This window comes from Typopeltis vanoorti, chromosome 24 (assembly GCF_054136105.1).
Source record: "Typopeltis vanoorti isolate ZY-2024b chromosome 24, IOZ_Tvanoo_1.0, whole genome shotgun sequence".
Classification (NCBI taxonomy): domain Eukaryota; kingdom Metazoa; phylum Arthropoda; class Arachnida; order Uropygi; family Thelyphonidae; genus Typopeltis; species Typopeltis vanoorti.
The window spans coordinates 1271380-1296191 of record NC_143572.1 but is presented as its reverse complement, the minus strand read 5'-3'; the positions used below and the strand labels follow the sequence as shown (position 1 = coordinate 1296191).

At 36.1% G+C, this 24812-nt stretch overlaps 1 protein-coding gene across 1 annotated transcript in view; it reads right to left on the bottom strand.

Annotated features, from left to right (window-relative positions):
• The window catches only part of LOC150092881 (ATP-binding cassette sub-family C member 5-like), a 708254-nt gene that overhangs the window by 133686 nt on the left and 549756 nt on the right, over window positions 1-24812 (bottom strand). The window contains exons 22-23 of the mRNA XM_090414097.1: window positions 18425-18514; window positions 2500-2689 (exon numbers count right to left, since the gene is read on the bottom strand). Of these exons, the coding sequence (XP_090270223.1) occupies window positions 2500-2689; window positions 18425-18514 (280 nt within the window). The remainder of the gene's footprint in view (window positions 1-2499; window positions 2690-18424; window positions 18515-24812) is intronic.

Below are 24812 nucleotides of genomic sequence, written 5' to 3'. Positions count from 1 at the left end.
GCATCCACATATTTCAATCTTCTCTTCTGACACATTCTAGCTATTATGTTATTCAATATTACTGCCCTTCTACTCAGCTCGTTACTATCTTTCCTCTCTGCATCTTCTTTTGTACAACCTCAAGCATGAATCTAATATCTCTCGCTGCCCAATTTATATTACCTCTCAAGTCATTTGTTCCTATTATCATCTCATCCACCCTTTCATCCCTCCTAATTGCCACAGCCACACTTTCTATCATTCCCCATACATTACACCTCTTACTACCCTGTTCCTTGATTGCTCACATGCATCCCTTGCTCTCTCTCTCTCCTCTAACACTTTCTCTCTGTGTTCTCCTACTTACCTGACTTCCTGATATCACTCTATCCCTGGTTCCAGTGCTCCCTCACATTCTTCTCATTCCCTCTCTCTCTTACTGTTTCCTTTCTCTCCTCTTCTATCATTCCCATAACTCTCTCTCACTCCTACTCTGATTTGCCTTGCATTCGTGGACATCGTTTTAAAAACACAAGTTGGTTATGCAAGAATGACTTCTTTAAATGTAGCTTACGAAAATCGTGGACAGACCTCTAGTAATCTTCACCAGTAAGGATAAGTTACTAGTTGTTTAATAGAGATGTGTGCTAGACATACTATATTTTTTGAATAACAGCTTCACACATGTAAGAGAAAACTAAATATAATTTATTATTCCTATATATTTCATTCAATATGTCATGAGCTTCTTTCAAGGAGAAGACAGAAAAACTGTTACCAACATTTAAATTATGAATACAAGAAAGGGTCATACAGCATTTGTATAATATTGTGCACAGATTTGGTCACCTCGGTTTCTTCAGGACCATGCAGTGCTAGAGAAGATTCAGAGACAAGTGATGAAGCTGATCACAGATCTATGGAATGCTTTCTATGAGGATAGGTTGAAAGTTTATGGCTTACAAAGTTTAGCTGATAGGCAGAAAAGAGGGGACATGTCAGAAACTTTTAAGATATTAAACATGATTTATAAAATTTATGAACAAAACATTTTTCAATATATGATGTTGCCAGAGAACTAGGGCAATCTGTAAAAGTTGTGAAAAAGTATGGTTAGTAGGGGTGCATGGATCAGATTTTTTGTATGGAGATTGGTGAATGAGTGGAATGGATTGTCAGAATTAGTTGTAGGTTACCTGACTGTGAATGAGCTTAAGGAGAGAGATATGATAGGTTTTATGTGTATAATTGTTAGTATGGGTCTCCCACAATGAGAATCTGGACTCCATGGAAATGCGGTATAATAATAATAATATCACGTCTTGGTTGCAGCTGTCCAGGAGGAGGAAATATCAGTGGAGTTCAGAGACATGGGAATAGATGTATAATAAATTAATTTAAAAATAATAAATAATTAAAAATATAAAAAATTATTAAAAAGATGACAACTTCTGTGCTGGTTTACCACCTATCTAAAAAACATTATCACATTTATCCTTGGCCTGGTATTTATCAAATACTCTGTTCTTGTTATGTTTGCTACTTTGGACAGACTGGCTGTTCTGCTACTATTTGAATCAAAGAACATCAAGATTATATAAAATTTTTGGATTCTGAAGGTTCAGGCTCTGCTCCTCATGCCATCAACACTAGACATGGAATTCAGTGGAAGTATACCAAGATGCTACAGTGTAGAAGGTTCAAATTATTGTCATCATGCATATCAGGATTTAGGCCTAGCACGGCCTTAGAAGTCATTGTTAAATCGTTTAAGAGGATGTCCTGGTTTTCTTTTTCCTAATGGCTTGTACTTTAAGGCTTGTTTTGGTAATCTTTCTATTTTCATTCTTTGAATGTGTTCCATCCATTTATGTTTATATTTTTTAATTTTTTCTATTACTGATTCTTGGTTTAATTCTTTCATTGTCTTTGATTGTCTATTTTTTGAATCATGTGAAGCCCTATGCCACCATGCTAATCTTAAGTGAACACACTGTAAGCCTATTCCTAAGTTTTGGGGAGCAATTGCTGTTAACAGGTTATAATTTTTTTATATTTTTTATTTATTTATTACTTTTAAATTAATTAATTAATTATACATCTATTCCTATGTCTCTGAACTCTAATAGTGTTTCCTCCTACTGGACAGCTGCAACAAGATATGTGATATCATACACATTCTGTATGACTGACTTGTTCTTATGTTCAGAATTTAAATGCTGTTATCAGTTTTTCTGCCTCCTCCCTGAAAGAAGCACATCACATATTGAGTAATATATAGGAGTAATAAATCATATTTGGTTTTCTCTTACATGTGTGAAATCATTATTTAAAAAATATAGTATATCTAATGTTCATGTTGCTATTAAATATTAAGTAAGAGGATCTATACTGAGTGCATAGGCATTGAATAATTTTCAGGCATAGAATCAGAGACACAATAGGAACAGATCTTTTGTGATAAATATCATAACCTCATGGAGGTTTAATAATAATAATAATAAAAAAAAAAGTAACTACCTGCTCCTGTCCTTCCAACAACACCTATCTTTTCACCAGCCTTAATGTGGCAGGATACTGACTCTAATACAAATGGCAAGCCTTCTCGATACCTTAAAGAAACATTGCTAAATACTATTTCACCACTATGAGGCCAATGAGGATCAGGACAAGTTTCAGGTATGTGATGTGGTGCTTCTTCAGGAAGGTCCTAAAAAAAGTAAATGAAACATTATAAATATAGGCCACACATTAATTTGTTCTAATGCTGATATCAAAATAATTTTCTTATTATTATAATTACTATTATCATTGTCAGACTTCTGTGAAGTTAAAAAGCACATACATACATAACTCATCAAACTGTACCTTAAACTCATTCACTGTCTCTGCATTCATCACTCTCTCACATAATACATTCCTCCCTCCAGAGTCTACATAAAAAAAAAGACCTCTTCTCATTCTCATCCCCCACACTCACACCTCCTTTATTCAGTTTCTAAGGATGGCCTTGTGTTTTATATCATAACCCACATTAATTTGTAATAACTCCTTACCAAGTGGATAGGAGATAGAAGGGGGTGGGAGGATATTTCAATCATATAAGGGGACCAATCGTTCGATGCTGTTGGCACACTCTCCCTCAATAGGTCTTTGGACTCCCTGGAAATGTTAAATAATAATAATAATAATAATAATATCCCCCCCTCCCCTCCACTATATTCCTCAAATTGCATTTCCTCAATTTTCTTTCATACACAACATTACAGATGACGAAAAACCCACCTTTGTCAATCATCTATTAGTACTTCCAATATCCCTTCATCCTTGTAAACTAGGTGACCAAATCAGCTCTAAATTTAAAAATTTCAAAGTGTTGGACTTTAAATTACATTCATGTATCCACTCATCATACTGTTAAAGTCCTCTTGTAAAGCCAGTTGCAGTCTACCAAGACCTATGCAAAATCAAAATATATTACTGTATATGCATCTCCCTTGTACAATGTATTAGTCACCTTGTTGTAAATTTAATGTATATGAAACCACACTTCATATCCTTCTTCACCACATCTTTATACAACTTTCAGGGATGGCATCTTGTTCTTCCTATTTTAATATCCACTCTTTTTATAATTTTTTCTGTATTAATTTAATAAAATCCCTTAACTAACCTGAAGGTCTCTCTCATATCTCCTCTTTTCCTTCTGTCCACCAATCTCTGTAATCCACATTCTCTCAAATGCTCTTCATAACCAATACTTCAGAGTCTTGATCTCACTTTGGTTATTCAGCTTTGGACTCCCCCCTCTGTAGTGTTTCTATATCACAATGAAAACCAAGTAACCAAATCTGAGCACAATAGTCCATATGTGGTCTGACTATTGCTTTATATAGCTTCAACACCACCTCCTTATCTGTACATGTCAATTTATTTTTTATCACAGCAGCAACATGATGTGCAGTCGCTGCAACACATGCAATGTACCCTCGGAAATTCAGTTTGCTGTCTACCATTACTCCAAAATCCCAAATCTTGGAGTGATGAGTGATCCACTTCCTGAAGTACAGCTCCACCAATACAGTAATCAGCCTTATATCTCTATATCCCAAAGTGTAACACCTTGCATTTATCAACATTAAATTAACATCAGAACTATGCCCGATAATTCTACCAAACTTTGCATCATTGGTAAACATTTGAAGATCCCCAGTCCACCCACAAGAAATATCATTAACAAACCTTCCTTTTCTAAAACATGGCTCCATCATACACAACTTGTTGGTATCATTCAGAGAGCCAATCTCCGATTCATCTAACCAACATACTATCTATTCCTGTCCTCTGCAGCTTGCACACCAACTTATCATGTGGTAATCTATCAAATGCTTTTGCAAAGTCCAAGAATATCATTGTATCTGATTCTTCCCTATTGAATATATTTGCCTTATCATAAAACATAAGCAGATTGCTAAAACAAGACCTGTCCTTCATAAACCCATGCTGACCATCACAGAGAATCTTATGTTCATCAATCCCTGTATTCTGTTTCTAACCAATTTTGCCAACACTTTGATTACAACTGCAAATATACAGACAGGAAACTATAATTGGAAATTTCTGTTCTCGAACCATGATTGTGGAGGGTATTATTTTACCTTCTTTCAACTCCTTAGGAACGTTCCCCATTGCAAGACTTTCATTAAATAATCAGGACAAGGGCATGGATAATTCTTTTAAAAATATGTGGTGATATGCCATCCATACCCACAGCCTTATTAACATCTAATCAGAGCAACACTTGATACATCTCTGATTCTTTCACCTTTAATTCTATTAATTCTTGCCTCCTTTCTACATATTGCACACTTCATTCACACCACTGTGATATATATACACTGATGAAGTGTTGATTAAATAATTCCACTATATCATTTGCTGTAGTTACTCTGCTACCATAACTATAGTCCACCAGCATCAACCTGTCATAATTATTTTTCTTCTTGCATTGCAGAAAATTTTCCCTGAATTAGCTTTGACCTGACTGGCCAATCTCCTCTCATATTATAATTTTTCTCTTTTAACCATGCTTGTCACTTTTCTGGCCTGCACTTTATATTTTTCATGCCTTTGTTCACTGAAAACAGTCTTGTACTTCCTCAATAACAACTTCTTTATTAATACCTTGCTTAATTTCACAATTCATCCATCTCATTCCAGCTCTATTTATTCACTCAACTCTTGGCATGCAGTTATGCATTACTTGGGTTAGATACTGCCTTGTCATTTTCCATGCAATGCCATCTTTTCTACACAATTCATAACCTAATGCTAGTTGACTATGGAGCTGCTGATAATCACACATCTTATAGTTCCACTTATAGATATTATTGATTACAACTTTTTTCTGTTTAACTACTTTCAAAACCAATAACTCATGATCACTTTCACCAACAGATGGCAGTGTTGATACCTCATTTACAACCACATCCCGTGAGGATATCACCAAATCTAACACTGATAAAACTCATGTTGAGTCTATCACATACTGCTTTAGATAGTTATCTTACAGAAACTTAATAAATTCACTCTTCTTTTTTCTATACACTACCCCTTCTTTCCAATCCACATTTCTATAATTAAAATCTCCCATTAGGATCATCTTTCTTTCATTCGACAACTAATTTGTCTAAATATTTCATCAATACTCATCAAATTCCCTGGTCTATAACAGCATCCTATTAGATATACTATTTTGCTGATCTCAACTTCACACAAAATAGCTTCAAAATCTTAACATGTATTATTATTCTTCACTTTACTCTTGAAGGACACAATTCCTCTGCTACCATTATTATTATTACCCCAGGACCTCACTGAGTCAAAGATTCATCTGGAAAGTCCTTTTATCACACACACACAGATCATCATACCGTGTCTTAAACGCACTCAAACTCCTTGCAGACATCACACTCTCAGGCAAAGCATTCTAATCATTTACAACTCTGCACGAAAAAAACCTGCCTCTCACTCCCCTATTCACACCCTCTTTATACTGTTTTCAAGGATGCCCTCTGGTTCCCCCCTATCTCCCACTATTTTATGTAGAACTTCTCCAGCATTTATCCCATAACAAACTACCTTACCAACTTGTAGGTCTCTATCATATCTCCGCTCTTCCTCCTGTCCACCAGACTCTGCAATTTACATCTTCTCAATCTTTCCTCATACTCAACATTCCAGAGTTAAGAAACTACCTTAGTGAGTTGCCTTTGGACCCTTTCCAACATCTCTTCATCCTTTTGAAAACCAGGTGACCAAATCTGGGCACAATAGTCCATGTGTGGCCTAATCAAAGAATTATACAACGGAACAAGAATCTTCCTACTTCTACATATCAGTGTCCTCTGCATCATTCCCAGAAGCCTTTGTGTTGTCTTAACAATTTTGGCTATGTGTCCCTAAATTTCAGATATCTTATTTCCTCCACCTCCGATAATATATCCTCACCAAGCATAAATTCTGCATCCCATCTCTGTTTACCAAATTTTAAAACCTTACATTTTGCAACATTGAACTCACATTTCCATGCCCAATCACTCAATTTATTCAAATCTTCTTGTAAGGCCACAACATCTTCACTAGTCTTCATGGTTCGTCCCAACTTTGCATCATCTGCAAAAACTGAATATCTCCATTCAAATCTTCACCTATATCATTAATATACAAGTTAAACAGTAATGGCCCTAAAACAGACCCCTGAGGCACTCTTCTAGTGATTTTCCTTTTCCTGGATATCGCATCCCCCATACACAACTTGTTGATACCTATCAGATAGCCAGTCGCCAATCCAATGCACTAATCTAATATCCAACCCCATCTGCTCTAGTTTGACTATCAATTGATCATGAGGTACTTTATCAAAAGCCTTTGTGAAATCCAAGTATATTACTGTGTATCCTTCTCCTCTGTCCACGGAATCAGTCACTTTATTGTAAGTAGATTAACAAAAGATGACCTCCCTTTAGCAAATCCATGCTGTCCATCAAAGATAATAACCATTGTTGTCAACCCAACTCTGGATCCTAGTTCTCACAAGCTTCTCCAACAACTTAACCACAACACCTGACACACAGATAGGCCTATAGTTTGATGCTTGAGTTCGATCACCTCCTTTATGAAGTGGCACAATCTCGCCCTCCTTCCACTCCTTAGGAACTTGACCGAGTGCAAGACTCATATTAAAAAAATATGTCAAGGCAGGTGCCAACTCCCTGGCACATTCTTTCAGAATACGCAGTGATATATTATCAAGTCCCGCAGCGTTATTAACATCTAGTTTACTCAACTCTCCATACACCTCTTGCTCACTTATAGTCAGTCTCTCCTCCCCATCAACTGCTCTCAATCTTGCCACGATGTCACATTCTTAAGATTGAAAAACCTTTTAGAATGCTCATTAAGTATCTCCATCACACATTCCGCAACAGCTGTCTTTATATCATTTTCTCCAATCAGTGTCATCCTTCCATAATCATTCTTTCTTTTGCTGGCTACATATCGAAAGAACTTTACAGGATTCTTTTCTTCATTAGCTAATTGTTGTTCATACCTCTCTTTAGCTACCCTCACCAACCAAGTCCTTGCCTGTTCTTTTTAGACCTCATGGAATTGGTTATTTCCATTTCTCTTATACTGCCTCCACAATGCTTTTTTCTCTGTATCTCATGCTTAATCTCTTTATTCATCCATCTCACACCTACCTTATTTAACCTTCTTACCCTTGGAATACATTTAGACATTGCGTCTACTAGATAGTTTTTAAAAATCCCCCAAGCTGCATTGATCTCTTTTCCAGCTAACTCCTCATTCCATGCTACACCCGCAAGCTGTCTCCTGAGCTCTTCATCATCACCCCCCCCTTATAGTTCCACATATACCCTTTTCTCACAGAGGTTCTCACACTGCTGGCAACCACCCAGGTAATCACCTCATGGTCACTCTCACCAATTGGTGGATGACTTGACACCTCATTTATAATTATAACCTCTGATGAGATGACCAAATCCAAGACCCTCAATCCTCGTGTGCTCTCTGTTACATACTATCTGAGGTAGTTATTGCCCCAAAACTAAAACTCATTTTCTTTACTTCCAGTTGCTATCTCATCATTCCAGTCTATATTGCCATAATTAAAATCGCCCACAATGATCACCCTTTTCTTATATGCTTGGCTAATTTGATTATAAATTTCATTATCACCACCATCCACATTACCTGGTCTATAACAACATCCAACCAAGTATTTGATTCCGTTCACCTGTATCTCACACCATACTGCCTCAAAACCACTGGCACTATTTCCATCTCGCATCTCTACTTTGTATGGACATAATATCATCAATAGCACTCCCCTCCCTTTTTACCCCTTCTATCCTCACGAAACACATCATACCTTTCCATCTCTATTCCTGTCAGGATGTCGTCCTCTTCCAACCATGTCTCACTTATTCTGACAATTTTGGGTGAACAGATGCAATTAGTGCAACCATTTCATTTGCTTTGTTTCTTATATTTCTAGCATTTGTATACACACACAACAGCTCATTTTTGGATCTACAGCTAGTTCCACTGATACCACTCGCTCGATGTGATCTCTTCATGCTTGACTGGGGCCATTTCCCTTTCTGCTTATTCATTTTAGAACCCTTTTCAATCCCAACTGTTTCCTCTTGATCCCAGGTCATCCCATTCCATTCCTGTCTACACATGTTCTCACCCCCTCTTGGAGCATCCACTTTTCTCACGCTGTGTAATCACCTTTAATTAACAATACTCCCCCTGTTTAAGTTAAGGGGTATTTCATCCCATATCGTTTCTTAACTGAATGAGAAACTCAAAGAGTTTCATGCTGAATATAGTAGAAACTATATAAAGTTCGGCGATTCCAAGCATAAGCAAATACCTGGATACTGCAGCAACTGACCCTTAAGGTAGTGCAAGCTGAGGCAACTCATGTCTAAGGTGGAGCAAGCTCCGATCACCATTCTTGATATTTACCCATAATGTGAACTTAGCTCCTAGGAGCTGTATTTCTGTTCTACATTATGAGAGAAGGTCACTACCCAGATCGGTTTCAACCTTTATTGAGGTCTCATCAGTGAGTAGGTAGACCTAGTTAATATCAAGTTTGTAGCGAACAGAACTTACAACCCTACTATGAGTATTGCCGAGAGGTGTCCTAATAAATTATTAGATATATGAAGAGCCAAAGGCTTCAATTCGGCAACATTGAAGCTTTTGGCTCTTCCTATATCTAATCTATATCCCTTCTTTCTTTTCATTTTTGTATCCTTTTGGAAAGTTCTATATCCTAGTATTTCAAGTCCTGACAGTATATCATCCTCAGTCAGCCAAGTTTTACTTATGCCAATTATCTTTGGATATACTGATTCAATCAAAGCTACTATCTCAGCCCTTTTATTTTTAATGCACCATACATTAGCACACAAGCATAACAGTTCTCAACTCTTTGATGCCATCCCCTTCAACAAATCACTCTTTAATCTCTCTGCTGTAGTGCACTTCTCTCTTCATCTGAATCATCCCAGTTTCCCTGATCCTGAGTCTCATTTTCATTTATATTCTTATCTTCCCCACCGTTTTGCACTCCATCACTTTGCTCTGCTATAATCACTTTCTCATCATTATATTCATCCTCTTCCCATCCTTCCACAATCTGCTTCTCAATCTCTCTCTGCCTCTTAGTAGTACTAATTTGGTATGAACCCTGTGTACTCTTATTAAACAACAGTCACTCCAAATGACCAATATTTGGAGTGATTGTTGTTTAATAAGAGTAAACCCATTCAGATGTATCCCATCAGCTTTGAACCATTCTAACTTTCCTTCAAATTCATTCCATCCATTCACAAAGTGAACACTCTCCACCTGACACAATTCAGCTATCTTATCATTCAGTATCATTGCTCTCCTTCTCATAAATTAAAGATGCCAAGAAATTATATTACATGGTTTCATCTGTTGTCTATTACCATTTTTAATTTGCTTTCTGCCCTAAAATCTTTGTCCAAATTGCTGCAATATTTTACTTGTTCTATAGGTTCCTGATTGAGAATGCAGCTATAGTTTTCTATGTTCCTGCCTATTTTAATAGTTTTGATCTTTTTATTGCTCATTTTCATGCCAAATTTGTTAAAAATATTATGCAATTTAGTTAGAGAATTCTGGAAACTTTCACTAGATGTGTTTAGTACAACATCATTTTCATAAAGCAAAGAGATAAATATGACATCTCCAATTCTATTATCAGACCTAATGCGACCTTTCTTTCATAATGTGATCCATTATGAAATAAATCCTTGTCTTAACCTTGATTTTACATCAAGCCATCTTTCTGCTTACTTCCAAATATAGATTATGTATTGCTCTGTATAAATTATTTGCATTTACCCCATACAATTGTACTGTTTTGAAAAGCTTTTCTTTGGGCACCCTGTCATATGCCTTTTTTCAGATCTACAAAATTTAATTACAGAGACTTGTGATGTTCCATGATTTCTCAACTATTTGTTGTAAAGTATAAATCTGATCTTGACATCCTATATTTTGCTGAACACAGATTGTTCTTCTCCCAATTTCTCTTCCACAATTTTTCTCAACTTCTTTTCAAATATTATTATTATTATTATTATTATTATTATTACGGGCAACTCCAGGGAGTCATTAGACTCATCGAGGGAGGCCCCAAATCATTTTCATCACAACTATTCGACATTCATACAGTATCTATCATACCTCGCCTTAAACTCATTCACTATCACAGCATCCACCACAGACTCAGGGAGCGCATTCCACTCATTCACTACTCTAAAAGTAAAGAACCCAGCTCTAACACCTTTACTAACCACACTTTTTCCCAGTTTCCATGGATGTCCCCTAGTCCTCCCACAACCAGCCCTGTTCTCAAAAAAATCTTCTGAATTAATTTTATAGAAACCCTTCAGTAATTTGAATGTCTCAATCATATCTCCCCTCCTCTGCCTATCAACCAATTTTTGCAACCCACAAATCCTCCACCTGTTCTCATACGGTTCATTCCACAGACCTGCTATCATCTTGGTCACTCGCCTCTGGATCCTCTCCACCTCCTCCCCATCAAGAAGAAACCCAGGTGACCAAATAATATCTTGGTCACTCGCCTCTGGATCCTCTCCACCTCCTCCCCATCAAGAAGAAACCCAGGTGACCAAATAATATCTTGGTCACTCGCCTCTGGATCCTCTCCACCTCCTCCCCATCAAGAAGAAACCTAGGTGACCAAATAATATGCTTGAATAAATCTTACTTGGAAAATGCTTAGTAAAGAAACTGCTCTCATTCAACTTTATTCCCCTTATTATAGATAGGAATTATGAGAGCTCCACACCAATCACATAGAAATCAACCTTCTGACCAGGCCTTCTGAATTATGCAAAGTAACCACCACGAAACTTTTATACCTCTTTATTTGAGCATTTCTACTTGAATGGGAAAACAGCTTATATACATTTATATCATAAACACATAATTTTCAGACATGTCTCATGACCACTGTAAATATATTTGAATGGTTTAAAACTACAGAATAACAATTCAAAATTAAAAAAAAAAAGCTTGTAACAAATATGCAATATTATAAGCACGAGGAGCACTCCACATGTATATCATCACAGTCCAAAGTGAAAAAAAAAATTAATAATAGCATATTTAAGAAACGAAGGCTATTATTAGTTTCAATTGTTTTCTGTATTATACAAAAGTCTCTTTGAAAAGAGTTCCAGTAACTATTTTTTTTTCTTAATCATCAATAAAGGTCTTCATAACTTTCCATATCACACTGCCAGTAAAACAGTTTGAAGACATTTATCTAATATTTAAAGCTACCACTCCTCATTCTATTCCAATTTAAGCAAGTATGAATTTTTTATCTCTCTCTCTCTCTCTCTTTTTAAAGAGAATGACAATATTATTATAACCAGTGCTTTTTTCATAAAATATAGATGCCATACTCATTCTTTGCTAGCAATAAAAATGAAAAATTTTAATAATATGTGAAGAAAACTAAACTATATTGTTACTTCATAGTGTGATGTTTTCTTTCTTAAAGATAGTAGCTGTTGTTATCTATTTTTGCCAAAACAGGTAACGTTATCGTTTACTCATTCCTTAGAAATCTTCATGCCCATCTTCTTTTCCACTTCGATTCTTCCAATTCATTTATATAATGCAAATCCAACTAGGAGCATTGTAACTTACTCAGTTACTAAGGCAATGCCTAGGAGCAGCAAAATTGTATCTCAAGTATTAAAAAAAGACCATTTTTAAAAAAAAACTTCTGCATAAATTTTTCTTGAATTTAGGGGCAGCATATAATCTAACAATGATCCTACATTCAAGTCTTTTATTTTGATCATTTAGCCCACATATACTTTGCACAGAAGTCTTTTATTTTATTAATTAATTTTTTTTTATTTTATCAACAACCCAGTAAATAGGCCAGTCATTTGTGTCAATCATTCCTTACTGTTGGATGCTGATACCATCATGAACAAAAACAGTCTTTAAATTAAAGATACCAAAAAATAATATACTTGGTTTAATCCTTTATCCAAGTGTAAGCAAACAAGTTTCTACCTGAAACTATTTTCTGCTTCAATTCAACCTTGGTATCACCTCTGAATCTGGCTCCCACTGATGAGACCTCAATAAAGGTCGAAATTGATCTGGGTAGTGACCCTTCCCATAATATATAGCATTATACATACCCTTAAGGGTATGTTCTATGCATTATGGGATACTAAGGCAAGTGATGTGAAGTCATAAACATCTATATACGAGTTGCCCCAGTCCTGAAAATAGTTCAGGTGCAAACTTGTTTGCTTACACTTGGATAAAGGATTAAACCAAGTAAATTATATATTTAGTTTAATCCTTTATCCAAGTGTAAGCAAATAAAGTTTGCGTCTGAAGTATCTTCAGGACAGGGGCAATGCATAGCAAAGGAGGACAAAGTTCACATCTCCTTGAGGAAATGTATAATGTTATGCATTATGGGAAGGGGTCACTACCCAGACCAGTTTCGACCTTTATTGAGGTCTCTTCTGTGGGAGCCAGACCCAGAGGTGATACCAAGGTTGAAGCAATGCAGAAGTCATGTTTACCTATACGAGTTGCCAAATGGTGTCACACCATATTATTAAATTACTCTGGATTAGAGGAAGATATTGGAAGTTTTTTACCATTTGGTTAGACTACAAATTATATATTTAGTTTAATCCTTTATCCAAGTGTAAGCAAACAAAGTTTGCACCTGAAGTATCTTCAGGACTGGGACAACTCGTAGCAAAGGTGGACAAAGTTCACATCACTTGCCTTAGTATCTTCCATAATGCAAAGCACATCTCCTTGCAGACATGTATAATGCTATACATTATGCAAAGGGCTACTACCCAGAATAGTTTTGACCTTTATTGAGGTCTCTTCTGTGGTAGCCAGACCCAGAGGTGATAGCAAGGTTGAAGCAATGCAGAAGTCATGTTTACCTATACGAGTTGCCAAAAGGTGTCACACCATATTATTAAATTACTCTGGATTAGAGGAAGATGTTGGAAGTTTTTTACCACTTGGTTAGACTATAAATTATATATTTAGTTTAATCCTTTGTCCTGAAGATACTTCAGGCGCAAACTTTGTTTGCTTACACTTGGATAAAGATTAAACTAAATATATAATTTAGTTATTATTATATGATAACTAAAAAGGATAAAAGGACCTCCCTCTCATCTTGGAGGTCCTTTTATCACACACACAGCTCATCATACCGTGCCTTGAACACATTCAAACTCCTTGCAAACACCACACTCTCAGGCAAGGCATTCCAATCATTTACAACTCTGCACGAGAAAAACCTGCCTCTCACTCCCCTACTCACACCTTCTTTATACAGTTTCCATGGATGACCTCTGGTTCTCCCCCGATCTCCCACTATTTTCTTAGAACTTCTCCAGCTTTGATACTATAACAACCCCTTACCAACTTGTAGGTCTCTATCATATCTCCCCTCTTCCTCCTATCCACCAGACTCTGCAAATTACATCTTCTCAATCCTTCCTCATACTTGACACATTCTAGAGGTCAATATCCCAATCAGAGTTATATATTTATATAAGTTATATAACTAAATTCTATATATAAGTGGTAAAAAACTTCCAACAAGTATATAATTTCCAAAAACAATCTGTGTTTGACACAGCCTTTGTGGTTACTCTTCCCTCAATTTCTCAATTGTTTTTAATTATTTAACTGTTGAAGGGGAAACGAAACTAGTAATTCATTTCATATTTGACTTTACGGTTCAAGACAATTTTTCTTTTCTTTTCTTTCTTTCTTTTTTGTATTACTTCTTATGTGAGGAGAACATCTGTGAAAGTTGGTGAAAGAATAAAACCTAGTCTTCTCTTCTTCTGCGTGTTAGGCCTACCGGCCTGTTACCGAGCCATCTTCAACTCTTCTAATCGTATTGTACCCATACTGAGGACAAGGTGACTAGCCCTATGCTTTCCAGTATATTCTATGGCTGTAGCTGCATGTGTTCATGGGGCCAGTTTGCCTGCTTGTGAGAGGAAATACCTCAGATAAACTGAGGAGAAAAACCTTGCTGTCCATGCACAAAACTGGCTAATTTGGCAATGTCTGAGAAAAATCCTTAAGCTCCTTGCATCCATGAATGGAAACAGTCAGAGAGAGAGAGAGAGAGAATGAGAAGAATGTGAGGGAGTGCTGGAACCAGGGATGGAGTGATGCTAGGACAGCAGGTAATTAGGCGAACACAGAGTGAAAGAGTTAGAGGGGAGAGAGAGAGAGAGTGAGGGATGCAGGTGAGCAATCAAGGAACAGAGTGGTAAGAGCTGTGATGTATGGAGACTCGATGTTCCGTGGTGTGCAAGACAGGATGCCAGAGGAGTGTTTCCTGGAGAAATGATAGGGAATGTGGCTATGGCAATTAAGCGGGGTGAAAGGGTGGATGAGATGATTGTGATTTGATTGGGAGGCAATGTAAATCGGGTGGTAAGAGAACTGAGATTCTCACTTGAGGTTGTATGAAAGAAAAGATTCTGTGCGTGTGTTGGCCAGGTATGACAGTGACGAGCTAAGCAGAAGAGCAGTAATAATGAATAGCATAATAGCCAGAATGTGTTAGAAAAGATGATTGGAATATTTGGATGCTTGGAGGGCATTTGAGGACAGAAAGGAACTGTATGCGAGAGACCGCTTGCATTTGAATGAGGAAGGATGTAGGCATTTGGAGAGATTGCTGTTTTCTGAATGAGTTGTGTGTCAATACAGGGAAACTAGAATTCCCAGGGTGAATGGTAGCAGGGGTGGCCTCTTGTGGGAATAGGTGCTTGGGGATAGGAGAAGACATCAGATAACACTGAGTACAGTGGGGTCTGGATGAGATAATGATAAGTATAGAAGCAGTGACATTTTTATGCTTTATACTAATGCAAGGAGTATTCGGAATAAAGGAGATGAGAATTAGTGGCACTGATAGTGTCAACCTAGCCAAAGATTATTGAGATCACTGAGACGTGGTTGACAGAAGAGGATATAATAACAGGAATAGAAGTAGCAGGATACAGCATTTTTTGGCAGGATAGGAGAGGAAAAGCATGGTGGTGGGGTACTGCTTATGATAACTGACGATTTATGTCCTCTAAGAGTGGAGGCTTTTGAGGGCAGTGACGCTAATGATTTTGAAAGCATATGGTGTGAGGTAGAGATAGGCAAGATGGTATATTTAGTGGGGTGTTGCTACAAACCAAAGAGCATGAGGGTGGGGAGCAGGAGACATTTAGGCAGTTAAGCTTGGTAAGTGCAAGAAGAATGATTACTATGGGAGATTTTAACTATAGCAATATAAGCTGGGAAGAGGAAAATGCATACAGTAATAAGGGAATGGAATTTCTGGAATTCTTGAAGGACAAATATCTTAGCCAACATGCAATAGAGGGAACAAGATGTACAAGAGGTTTGGATTTGGCCATAGCAACAGAAGAGCTGATAATAACTGAGATGACATTTCTCCCCCCACCCCTGTTGGAGAGAATGACCATGTGGTTTTGACTTAGAAGATGCAGGAGTATCTCCTTCAAATCCTGGGGACCAAATCTGAGAACAATAGTCCAAGTGTGGTCTGATCAGTGTCTTATACAATGGAATGATAACTGTTTTATCTCTGCAGGGCAGCGTCCTTCTCATTATTGCAGCAATCCTCTGTGTTACCTTCACCACCTTTGCAATATGTCCCCTAAATTTCAGGTTTCTATCAACCATCAACCCCAGATCTCTTATCTCCTCTATTTCCTCCAGCATAACTCCTCCCATAGAGTATTCTGCATCCCACTGATGTTTCCCAAACCTCAAGACCTTACATTTTGCTGCATTAAACTGATAACCCCATTCATTTGCCCATCTATCATAGATTATTCAAATCCTCTTGCAAGGCTGCTGCATCTGCACTATTACTAATAATCCTTCCCACCTAAAATAGAAATAAAAGTTATAGATAAATTAATTAAATAATAATAATACCTCTTTATAACAAATGGTTACAGAGATCAAATCTCATTATAACAAAATGGTGCAGCCGACAGGATTGGTTTTGACTTAACTTTATTAAACTCCAGAAAGTAAATATTGACTCAAGTAAAATGGCTACAGGAGACAGTAATTCTAGTTGTGAAGTTTCTTTAATTAAAGATGAGAAATTTTAAGTTAGTTAATCCAATTTTAGTAATACCTTCTTTCTGAGGAGATATCAGTGAAAGTGTAGAAACATTTTTTAGATATGCAGAAAAAATTAGAGTTAGGAAAATGGTCAGATTTTCATTTGTTAATTATACTTTGTAATAAATTATTGGGCAAAGCCAAAACATTGTTAAACGCATCACCTTCCCTGAGAGACACTGATAGTTATGCAACATTTAAAAGTTTGCTAATATCAGAATTTTTAAGTGTAAGAGAATTAGGGCCTAACATTTAAAAAATTCATCAGTGCATTCAAGGTAATAGAGAGTCTGTTTCAGAGATTGCTAATAAATTTAATGTTTCATCTGAAGAGAGATCCCCTTTAGAATGATTGCTGTTTAATCGATTTAGGCATAGCCTTAAAGATAACTTGAAAGCAACAACATACAAGACAAAGGTCAAAAATCTTGAACAATGTTTTCAAATTGTTAGGGAAAAGGAAGGGAGACATAGAGATATATTTCATTCCACAAATAATAAACAGGCAAACTCTTCTCGGTATAATTATTATTATTATTATGTGACACCTCCAGAGAGTTCAAAGACTCATCGAGGGAGAATGTGCCAACACCATCGAACGATTGGTCCCCTTCTAACTACTAACCGTGCTCAAATCTGTTTAACTTTTTGCAAGCCATTAGTAGCAGAGGCTCTGCCAATCGACCAACCTTTGATGGCAATGAGTTCAAATGCAAGCAGTAACTTATCAACACTCGCTCATAGTGTATCTCCAAACTCACAGAACAAATTTTTCCACCTCCTCATTCATCCTTCAACTGCTGCCTTCTGGAAGAGTCTGCTATCTTATGTATTTCCCAAAGAATGCAATCCTTCAAGATAAATATTATTATTATTATCATAATAATAATATTCAGGCTCCATGGAGTCAAAAGACTCATCATGGGAGGTCCTTCCTAGGAAACACAAAGTCTATCACACCACTCCTTGAACTCACCACTCTATCAGGCAATGCATTCCATATATGAACAAGTTCCTTCTTGCCCATCCATGGAACCAGTGTAACATTGACCAAGCTCTCGTGGATATTCTCCATAAAAAAAAAAAAAATAATAATAAAAAAAAAAAAAAACAGATCAAGATCATCACAATTATTATTGGTATGTTTGTTGCAATTTCAAAGTCTAACTATTTACAATAATTAAACATCAACAATTTTAAACACATGATTTATAAAAACAGTATTAGGGTCTGCATTCAGAAATGGGTTGACAGTGAATCTCTACTTTGCAATGAACAACATGGGTTTAGGGAAGGTCTTTTGACAGAATATAGCATGATAGACTGTTGCATAACAGAACAGTCCATATTTTTTGATGGTACTTGATAGATGATTCTTAGATTCACAGGAATAATTTTAACTGGATTGTATCAGCAGTCATATTGTTGTAAAGAATATCTGTTGTTTTGGTTATGTTTTGATTGTGTGAATAAAGTAATAATAATGAAATTATATTAGTTATTTATACACATGAAAAAAAAATTTGACTGACTCAATTTGAGAGAAAAAAAGGGAACTGCTGAAGTAATAAATCATGTTACTAAGAGTCCATACCTCACAATATGCTGCAATTCTTTCCATAGATGTAAATCGTGCTTGCAGTTCAGATTTCAGTCTCATAATGTATGGAATAAAAGTGCATACCTGAAAGTAAATAGTTCAATAATTAGGAAATTTCTCACAGGACTATACAGACCAGTAAAATGATACATTGCAGTCTGCATTCTCTGGAAAAAAATTAAATTTATATTTGCATTGATTTTTATTATAATTTATAATTATTTTTACCACAGAATCTCCACATAGTAGTGATGCTCACTGCATAAGGTCTGCCCTTAGTCATCAAAGTAACCATATCACTCATTCACTTGTCTGCACTTTCACAACCTATCAGGTTTCTGCATGAAGAATTCACAATTCTTCATGCAGAAACCTACTTCTTACACACTTTGAAAAATCTCACCAAATATATACCCAAAGCAACTTATATGATTGAAACAAGCTATGGTCTTTGGATGGAGTATTGCAGTGTTTTGGAAACTGACAGATGCTGCTTGGGAATTGATCGAGAGCTATTTAAATGCAGCAATGTCCAAGCGTATTCCACACGTGAAAAGATTAAATAGGGTAAGAGTAAAATAGATGAATGCAGAGGTTAAGCGCGAATTCTGGAAGAAGGTACTCTGAAGGCACACAAGATGAACACTGATAATAAGCACTTACACGTAGAGTACAAAACGTAGGCCATGAAGGTGACTCAGTGAACAGAAATCAAGCTTAGAAAAATCCTAGTTCTTTTGATATGTGGCAGGTAGAAGAAAGAATAACTATAGGAGGAGGAGGAGGATGTCAGGTGATGTCAATGACAGATGTTTAACTGATGTAAAGAATATAGCTGAAGTATTCCATGACCAGTTTATCCACTGTTTTTCATCCTTATGAAGGCAACATCATGAGAAGCTGTAATGCAGAGGATATGGTGGAGGAAGGACTAAGTCAGTGTTAGGTCAATGGAATGTCAGATATGAGGAGAAATGGAGGGAATGCAACTTACAGAGCCTTTTGAATAGAAGAAGAGGGGGGTACAGGATTGAGGCATATAAGATGGTGAGGGGCTGTTACCTTCCCCATCTTATCTCCTCTTCAGATTAATGTAGAGCAGATATTTCACAGAAAAGAGGTCGGCAAGGGAAGAACAAGAGGTGATCCCTGGAATCTGTATAAGGAGGATGTGAGCAGGGGAGTGAGAAGCAGGTTCTTTTCATGGACAGTAATTAGTGCGTAAAATGCACTGCCTGAAAGTGTGGTAAATGCAGAAAATGTGAATGGGTTTAAGGCATGGCTTGGTGATCTTTTGCATAAGAGAGTATAGCCAGAGAGTTCTCATGATGAATCCTTTGACTCCATAGAGGTCTTGATGACATGGAGATGAGATGTTAATAATAAAGGATGAGCAAGATAATTCATGTTTTGGATATGAGTTGAAAACGTGCGGGAGAGAGAGAGAATTGTGGTTGTGGGTAATTTAGGTGGACATAAGGAGAACATAATAACATTATCATGGGAAAGGATGTCAATGAGTTGCTGAGGTATGAAAATGGTGAGTTGAGATGAAGAGAGAGAATCATGGATCCCTTTTCCTCTCACAGCTCTGAGAGGAAAAGGGAGGGAAATTTGTGGATATATGGCCTATATTCATGGGAAGAATGGAATTATACAGAACTAATGGATTGCATTCAAATAGTTTTGGAATGAGTGAACTAGAGAAATTGTTACTTGATGAAAATGCAGTGTGTGTGTGTGATGCAAGCAAGAAATCAGGGAGGGAGAGTGCTGCTGATGACAACAGGAGAATTATGTCGACATAAGGTAAAAATGAAAGAGAGAAACAGTAGCAATGGTTTTGAGGCAGTTTGGTGTGAGGTGGAGGTTAACAGAAAGAGATATTTAGTTAGATGTTGCTATAGGAAACGGAATGTGGAGGGAGGTGATGAAGAAATATATAAGCAGCTTAGGTTAGTGAACAAGAGAAGGGTGATCACTATGGGAGTGATTTTAATTTTGGCAGTATAGTTTGGAATGAAGAGATAGCACTTGAGAAAAAGAAAAATGAATTTCTCAAGTTTCTCAAGAATGTGTGAAATATGACCAACTTCAGAGATTGGTGGCTGTGGGTCAAATGTTATTTCTAGTGTGCTGTGTTTGTTGGAGTAATCCACAAGTTACATTTGGTGCTTTTCCTATATTTAAAAAAAATTATACATATCGCACAAAATTTTAAAAGCAACAGGAGAAAGTTATGTAAACTGTATTTGATGCAGGAATCGATTTTTGACTGCCCCAGATTTTTGGAATTGTATTCGAGTAAACACGCGGTGTGTTCATAAAAGTTTTAATTCCACACACTTGTGCGCGTAACAGATGATATGGCTACTTACCTGAACATTATGCTAACTGGAGGTCAGCTGTGGGGTTTCAAATTCAAGGCAGATATATTTCTAATGATCCAGTCCAAATTTCTTGGATGAATTCTGGTGGTAAACTGCTCAAAGAAAAACTCTAGAGAATGACATTCTGGTGGCTGTAAATGGTCAGAACATGGAAGGTTTTCCCCATTATGATATACAACAAGCAATCAAACATTCTGGAACTATTCTCACATTGAGATTGAGAAGGGAAAAATTAAAGGGATCAGAAAAAATATTGCCTTCTAAGGATGCCATGCCAAACGAATGAATACATAATGACTCAAGTGTCTTTACTGGGACAGACAGCAATTTGTTCTTGCCTGTCGCAGAGTGAAAGAAAAATAAATTTAAAGAAAGGAGATATAGCAAAGATTATACGTCAATTAGACAAGAATTGGTATGAAGGAGAATGCCAAAAAACATGAGGAAAGAAACTTATCTGAAGATATTGTTCTGGATTCCTGCCATGCTCCTGGTTACTGCAGAAGTGAAGATCAAAACACTTTTCCAAATGATGTGATTGACAGAACTAGTGATTGTGGTTCTGATGAATAGATTACTGCAGAAAGAAATAATTCCACTCCTAGAGGTACTACATTCATAAGTCAAAAAGTTATTCCAGAAGATGATATTATCCAGACAGATAAATATTTTGCATTGCCAGTTAAAGAAGTTGAATCAGCCTTTGTAATTAAAAATGCTCAAGTTGAAGAAATATGATGGTATTGTCCCAACTGAAAAGGGTATTCCTGTTGGTCTCAGATCAGGAATTAAAGAAGAATATGCTAGTGATTGGTACAAGTCCATGTTCAGATCTTTACACAAGGTTCCAAAATATGATGGAAGACCTTCTTTTGAAGGATATATGTCTGAACTCTTTTCTAGAAATGAATAGAAATGAAAGAGCATTTTCTTCCAAATCTACTGATGTTTCCAGACAAGCAGAGGAAGAAGTAACTCATCAGGAGATGTACAAAGTAATGTATATCTTCTTTACTTTAATACTTTAAACATTCAGCTTATATTGGTAATGAATCACACAGTCAAAGCAACAACCTTAGACCTAAACGTTTAACCCCAAACAAAGCAGATTTTGAATATGGGTCAGAAAATTCTTCTGTTCAAGAAAAGAATTCAGGAAAGTCTAAAGGATATCTGCAGTCACTGAACAAGGAAAGCAGATATGCAGATGATCGTAGTGATGGCTATGATTCAGATTCAACATTAATCCAAAAATCAAATCAGAAGCAGCAGTTAGATTCCGAGGAACAGAAGGCATTGTATCGACAGATTCTTCAAGGAGGAGATATACCTTTAACTGGCTTAGGTAGACCTGCACCTCTAAAACCTGTTATTGGCCCACTACCAGTGCTGCACCATGTGCAAAACTTTTTTCAGCTCCCCCCCCATAAAATAAGTTTCCATGAAAAACTTTTGTGAAAAATTTTACTTTGTTAAAAGTACAAAACAATTTATATGCATACATGAAAATAAATTTTATTTAACAGTAGTAGTAGTAGTATTCCTTATTAATGAAATTCATTAATAAGGAATTTTAAATAATAAAAATTTTCAAAAATGTTTATTCCTTAATATATAAATACAACAGAATATATATATATATATATATAAACATAAACAAAAATTACTTTTATGTTAAAGATACCAAGCAATTTTATAAGCTAGGTTTTTTAATCCTTTTTCCCAAGTAATCAAACAGACAAGTAAGTCAAGTTACTACGTGCACCACAAAACTTGACTTACTTGTCTGTTGCAGCAGAAAGTGGTTTCAAATTTAAAACACGAAAATGTTTTTTTAATATAGCCCAACATTTCACAGATATTGAAAAATAATTATATAATTCCTGTATTACCCCCAAAAAATGTAGTTTCACAGGATATCTTAGCTGAATCATTAACTACCAAATTTAATGAATGAGCAGCACACGGAATAAAAAAAACCCTTGAATTTATTTCAAGGATTTTTTTCTGCAGTCTATTATGTTTGCCTCGCATATTTGAACCATTATCATAAGCTTGGCTGCATAAATCTGAAATGTTAATATTCAATAATTTAAAAAATTTTTTTATAAATTGAAATAGTCCTTGCACATCTTCTACAGATTAAACATCCAAAAAATGTTCATGAATTTCTGCTATATTTGTATCTTTATTTTGATTAACACATCTAATAACAATAGATAATTGTTCTGTGTGGCTTATATCCGGAGTAGTGTCAAGAATTAATGAATAATATTTTGCCTCTTTAACCATTTCTAAAATTTTTTGTTTTATAGCTTCAGAAATTATACGGATGATTTCATTTTGTATTTTATCACCTAAATAATGAGCAATGTTCCTATTTTGTGATGTTTGGATGCAATGCAAGTGTTCTGCCATTATCGAATCAAATTTAGCGACAGAGTGCTGTTATCATTTTCAAAAAGTTTTTGTGAAGAACTTCTAAAAGCTATACACTGTCTTGATAAATATTGTATTATGTAGATTAACCACTCTATAACAGATTGCCAATATTTTTTCTCAGTTTCGTATAATCTTTGTGTGCAATCAATAATGCATTTCTTAATCAACGACTCTTTAAGTTCGCTGTATTTTGAACAGTTTTTAATGTACGTGGAACTTGTCTCGTGTATTTTTAGTGTATGACTCAAATGTTGCCTGATTTTCAAACTTAGCAAAAATATAACAGATGTAGAAAGTACTTGCAAGAGTTGCCTCAGTCTTGCACTACGTGCAGGCGCAAACTTGACATACTTGTCTGTTTGCTTACTTGGGAAAAAGGATTAAAACCTAGTTTATAAAATTGCTTGGTATCTTTAATATATAATAGATGTACTTACTTTACATGAATAATAATCCAAATTCACAAAAAAATTTACTAAACAACAATAAATATATCTTATAAAACAAACGGCAACTGTACTGTTGCCTTTTGTTTGTGAATTTGTGCATTACCCTGTTACTGTAACGCACAAAATGAAATGATGCAAAAATACACCAAAAAAAGTATCAAGAAAGGGCTAATTGCAGTATGTGTAAACAAACTTATATCATCTAAAGTTTTAGAGCTCATAAATAACCTATGTTTATTAATTTAATTCGAGCTACATCAACCTGACGCGTTGATAGTCTACCCTGCATATATACGGGATTTTTAGCTATGGTCCCTCAGCTGATTAATATGTTTATAATTTATAAACTATTATCTTTAAAATTTTATTTGTCTATCAAAAATACAAAAATAAGTACACAATTAAAAACAAAGTCAAAAATTGTCCAAAGTCACTTAAACACAGAATACACAATACCCTCAATATGTTTCACATTCAAAATTCAAATGACGATGAAAAAAATGTAAGAAGTGCATATTTGGATAGATGCTATTTCGTCTATCCAAATTTGAAGCGGAATTTTAAAAAAACGAACATTCAGACTAAATATTTTCGGATAGATCAGTGTTTCTGAAACTTCAGCTATTCATGTACCCCTTCTTTAATTTTCATTATTATCAAGTACCTTGTGTCGCTCAGTGGAAGTGGCGGTTGCGTCCTCTGTGCTTGGCCGCTTGAAGTTAGACCTAGGTTCTAGTCTAGTCGCTGACTGGAGGAACTTTTTCTAAGCCTATCTTTGACCGGTTCCTGAGTTAGTTGATCTCTGGCACAGGCAAGCGGGTTTTTCCTCCTGGAAACTCGGGTTTTTCGTCCCGTAAACTCAAGAAAATCGACCGTAGTACCCACATTATTTCAGACAGTGACATATCTTGTTAGGGTTAGGTACCAAGAGATGGCAGCACTTGTTTGCTAGTCTCTTCATCGGCGGCTGCTATAATTAGTGATAGACATGGGCCAGCTATCTCTGATTGGCTACCGGTGGAGATTGAACTGCCCACCCACTCAGTCTCCAAAAGCTAGATGATAGGGTATAAAGGCCTCGCCTACTCCCTTATTAGGGAA